Source organism: Penaeus japonicus, unplaced genomic scaffold (genome assembly GCF_977035675.1).
Source record: "Penaeus japonicus unplaced genomic scaffold, GWHDUDI00000001_assembly GWHDUDI00000039, whole genome shotgun sequence".
Taxonomy (NCBI): domain Eukaryota; kingdom Metazoa; phylum Arthropoda; class Malacostraca; order Decapoda; family Penaeidae; genus Penaeus; species Penaeus japonicus.
In genome coordinates, this window is record NW_028234441.1 from 13414116 (window position 1) to 13419115 (window position 5000).

Below are 5000 nucleotides of genomic sequence, written 5' to 3' on the forward strand. Positions count from 1 at the left end.
CTTGGAATGTTACCTCATCCAGCGTTGGAAAGGTTCCGTTCCTTGGTATTTTTTCACAGAAAGTTAAGCAGCAAGCAGCTGTGGGTCCGAAAACTACAGCAAAGGTGCAAGACCCAGGGAGTGGTGGAGAAACCAGCACTCAGATCATGAACACAAACTCATCGCAGGGAGTAAAGAGTACTTTCCCTTCATTTCATGATAAACTCAGTAAGTTCACAAGGAGAGAGAGGGAACTACCGGAAGCCTCAAAGTCTGAGGAAGCAGTACAGCGAACAGAAGGCATGCATGAGGGTGGTCAGACCCTGTCTACCAAAAGGGTATTAGCTACCTCAGTAGACAGACAGAATCAGGCCCAGAGTACAGAAAAGGAAGAGAATAGTAGTGCAGATGGACCAGATATTGAAAGGGATAAGTCAAATTTCCAGCCCCCTTGCCAGATCGCCAGTCAAGATAGTGTAACACAAGACAAGCAAGAGAGTTCTCCCATACTCGGAGGCAAGACCGTATTTGCCAAGAGCAAGAGAACCTCCTTCCACCTCACAACCGATTCAAGCAAAGGGGCGGCTTCCAGTAAGCTAGTCCAGGACACGAACCAAGAACACTCGGAGAAGGAAAACAACCACGCAGGTGCCCAGGGGAACAACACAAGAGCAGAGACCCAGTTAGGTGCCAAGAGCGAACGGCTCAAGTTCACCCTCCCCTTCAAGAAGCCAGTGTTCCCTTCCAGCCAAGGAAAGTCCAGTCCACAGCCCACGGCCCTCTCTTTTGCGAGGCCCAGATTTGCCCCTGGGGACGACGTTGATGATGCAGACTTCGAGTTGGACTTGTAAAGAAGTGATGTGACTTGTTTTTGTCTCGAAAATTATTTGATGTATTTTGTGTAAGTTCGTGTTTTTATTTTATATATAGTGTTTTTCCATCAGCGACTAGATTGCATATAACATTGGTACATATGCATTGTAATAAGATTGTGCCAGGCAACCGTATATTTTTATAGGGAGGGATTGAGGGAAAATGCAAAGGGCCTTGGCTTTTAAAATACGTGATTTGAATTTCTTGTTAAAATGTATGTAAACTTGATATACACAAGAATAATACATGTCAGGCACTTTACATTAACTTTTAGATATTTAATTAGTCTTTGCTAACTGGAGGTCATGAGAAAAATATATAGACTATTCTTTCTGAACATATTTGCGTCCAATTTTATTTTTTTGCATGATAGCTGAAAAATAATACTTCATATGAAAGTACTATTGATTTTTGTACATTTTGAAATATTATATAATAAATATTATTGATTTTTCATTTTTTTGTATTCCATCTTACTACTAAAGAACTAATTATTCTAAATTGTTCAGTTTCTGTGATAATGATCTTTATCTGAATGATTTTTTTAATTGAGTTTATTTTTTCAAAAATAACAAAATGAAGCTAGAATGATAGTCTTATCATTATCTAGCAAAGCTAAAAAACAGGGTTATAACTTGACCTCTTTCCGTAATCAACCTCATTTTTAACACAACCTCCACAGTTAACCAATGAAGACTTAATATCAAGTACCAAACGTGTATTTCCCTTTGAACATTGCTCTTGCTGTTGCCTCTGATTTGAAAAGTATATTAAGATTTTCAGACATACTTCAGGTGATAAGGAAAATAATTTGCATCAAAGAAATTCCTTTAGATCAAGATTTTAGCTATACTTCAGATAAGAAACTTACTGATTTGTGTCTGAAATTCATTTTAGACCGAATAGGAACAGTCAGTATGAGCGGGAAATAACTGGTTAGACGATTCTGAATGAACAATGGACCGTATCTAGGGCATGACGTAAGTGTGGTGAAGATATCTTTTTTTTGCGTAACCATGACTATACTGAATGTTGATTCTGACTTATTACTATATGTCTTCGCCTGATCATTTGTTGTAATCATTATCATTTCCATTATCACTTTATTTATATTATCATTATTATCATTATTATCATCCATTCTTCTTCCTAATCATTTATTTTTTTCTAAGTACTCAAAGAAAGAGTGAATATGACTTACCTCCAAGTGGATGACACCAATGGTATGTGGTGAAGTTAGCACAGAAAAGAGAAGAAAAGAATCAACATTTTCACTTTTTATTTATCGCTTGATATACCTGTGAATAATATTTTGAATGTATGCCAATACACACTACCTTGTCGCTTATCATCCCGAAGAGAACCGTTACGGAAAGAAAATATTTTCGGTTGGGCAGAGCACTCATCAGATAAGCAATCTCAGGTGGTCATAAAGTGAAGAGGGTAAAATGTGATACGTGTCAAGTAGGCTTTACATATGCTTCCAGGGTGAGTTCCTTTATCTGGGCTTTGTTGCATATGCACGTGGACATTGAATCTGTACCTTAAAGACGCAGGTGAGTTGCAAACGAAGTGGGAAAATCATCTGCATGCTAGAACCTTCCCAACACAACAGACTAGAAAAAAAGAGCTTTGATCTTTGTCTCGTCTGGCCAAGAGGTACATTTGAGATGGACGGCCAGCTACAAGATCTCCTGCACGACCACGCTGCTACGACCACAACTACCACTGTCTGAAGACCTCCTAGTCAACCCCTGGTGGGCGTGTACTTTCGCCATGCCCTTCAGTGCTCCGGGATGACCGGGGTCGCTTTCGAGAACCTTCTGGTACCGGATGGAGGCTGGCAAGACGGTCCCATCCTCGAGGTAACTCTCCGCTTCCTGGAGGAGCCTCTGTATTTCCTCCGAGGAGAGTCTGGGCGGCGCGGAACCTAAGGCGGAAGTGATCAATTGGAGAATATGTAAGGGGGGGTATTCATGGTGATTTTGGGTACATCAAGCACAGGGGAGATAATATGGATTAAGATTATGCTGACTTTGAGGAGTGTCTCCTTTTTTTTTAAGGATTCGCCATAACAAAGTCCTACGTTGTTTTACCTCAAAAAAGTCTTCCTTTTAACCTATGTCCCTCTCCCTTTCTGTCTCTAACTACCTCTATCTCTTTCTATATTCTTCTTCCCATTACCCCCACTGACTTCCTTACTTTATGCCTATTTCATTTCACCAATGCCATTGTCTCCAATTCTCCCATTCCTCCTCCTTTCCTATTCCTATCCCGTATTTCCTCTCTCAATCCCCCCCCCCTCTTCCCCTCCTTCCTCCTCATTTCTTGTTCTTCCTCTCTCCTTTTCTTACTCTTGCTTTTGTCATTATCTGCTTACTCCTTCACCCAATTCTCTTCCTTTTTTCTTCCCATTGCCCCTGCCTTATATTTTCCCATCCTTGCGCCTTCTTTATCATATTTCCCCCCTCCTCCTTCATTTCCTCCATCTAATTTCTCTCGACTGACCTGCTCTGGCTGACCCGCGGACAGGAGGCAGAGGACCTCGGATGACCTCCATGCTGGTCAGGTCATCTTCTTCTGCTTTGGCCTTAGCTGACCAAGCCTCCATATCGGCCTCCAGGCTCTCCAAACTGCGAAAAAAAAAGAAAGTGAACTCTATTTGAAAATTACTTAATCGTAATATTCATGCATACATATACACAGTAGTAAAATATCGGTTGGCTGGGAAAAACACAATAATTTAGAAAAAAAACTCAAACCAAATTTAACTGTAATCTAGATAATGTAGGAAAATAAATCTTAATTCGCTGTAAATTTGTTACATGTGCAAGTGTTCGAGTACGCGCGCGCGCGCGCGCGCGCGTGTGTGTGTGTGTGTGATGTCCATGGATGCCCGTGTTTCCCCCTAAGTCAGTAAACTTGCATGTGTCACCCGTCGAACCCTATGCACGTAAATAACGCAACATCATATCTTCATAACCGTGGCAGTGAACTCACAGGTCGGGTGGCAGGTCGTGAAGGCGAACGGCTGGCTTATCCTCGAGCAGAAGTCGGTTTTCTGGATCCACTTCAGCCAATCTTTCTTCCGCGAACCTGACGGAGGCGAGTCCAGTAGAAAAGTGGATTTTAAGAACGGTCCTGTAATAAGCGCTCGTACAAAAGATATGAATCTGATAAGCAGTTAACCACCGGCGTAAACATCACATCAATACTTGGCTTAAGAATTGATTAACTATAAATTAACAATCTATATAGATCTGGGTCCTTAGCCTTTGGGGTTTATTGATGGTGATGAGAGGATCAAGGAAGGTATTTTGACTATATTTTTGTATTATGTGTGAAAACTTGTTCATAATTTGTATGGAAGTAAATGCTCAATATGATAAGGTGCATTAATTGCAAGCAATGCTATGTTTATGTATATCCGTACTCCTTTATAGGTCCATAAATATCACCAGATTCCGTATCTCTAAAAATGTTAAGAATCCCTGCACTAGATCTCTCAAACCCAAACCAGCAATGGCAAAAACAACAGCACACAGGCAAAGATTTCCCTTACTTGAGGAGGTCTGGATATAAGCCTTCTTCCCCAGACCTTAAGATCCGAATTATCCTCTCGATGGTCTTACTATCTTCGCATTCCTTCAAGTACCCGTAGTCGAGTTGCTCCACCTGAGGAAGAAAGTATTTGCGTTATGTGAGGAGTAAAATATATAGAGAGAGGGACAGAGAGGGAAGGAAGAAGGACGGATGAGAGAGAGAGAGAGGGAGAATGAGAGCGAGAGAGAGAGAGAGATAAAGACAGAAAGAGAGGGAACTGAGGTTAGAAATGATGGGTGATAATATTTTACGAATGTAGTTTCACGAGCTAGTCAATAAATCAATAAGTCAATCAGGTAAACTCACACTCATATCAAAGGCATCGAGAAGCTTCGTTTCAGTGTCTGAAGACATCTTTTGGAAGATTTAATGGATCTCCAGGACCTCTTGAAGTTTATTTCCGTATTGGTCGAATTCGCTTAATCTTCAATGAACTTGGAAGGTTTCGGCTTGGTTGAAATGTTACAATTTAAAAGGAGACTTTGATCCACTATTTAGAATCACCAAAAGTTTTAAAAAGTCGTCTGAGGAACGTATTGACCTAC

The 5000-nt window shown here is 40.8% G+C and overlaps 2 protein-coding genes across 2 annotated transcripts in view; one reads left to right on the forward strand and one right to left on the reverse strand.

Moving 5' to 3' along the window:
- Nucleotides 1–1306, forward strand: part of LOC122244144 (uncharacterized) — a 16109-nt gene extending 14803 nt beyond the window's left edge. The window contains exon 15 of the mRNA XM_086533718.1: nt 1–1306. This exon is cut by the window's left edge and continues 651 nt beyond it. Coding sequence (XP_086389844.1) covers nt 1–830 — 830 coding nt within the window. The 3' untranslated portion in view covers nt 831–1306.
- An 811-nt stretch (nt 1307–2117) lies between these two features.
- Nucleotides 2118–5000, reverse strand: part of LOC122244145 (sperm-associated antigen 1) — a 3100-nt gene continuing 217 nt past the window's right edge. Inside the window, exons 1-5 of the mRNA XM_086533716.1 lie at nt 4762–5000; nt 4415–4527; nt 3853–3948; nt 3361–3485; nt 2118–2782 (exon numbers count right to left, since the gene is read on the reverse strand). The exon at nt 4762–5000 is cut by the window's right edge and continues 217 nt beyond it. Of these exons, the coding sequence (XP_086389842.1) occupies nt 2535–2782; nt 3361–3485; nt 3853–3948; nt 4415–4527; nt 4762–4809 (630 nt within the window). The 5' untranslated portion in view covers nt 4810–5000 and the 3' untranslated portion in view covers nt 2118–2534. The remainder of the gene's footprint in view (nt 2783–3360; nt 3486–3852; nt 3949–4414; nt 4528–4761) is intronic.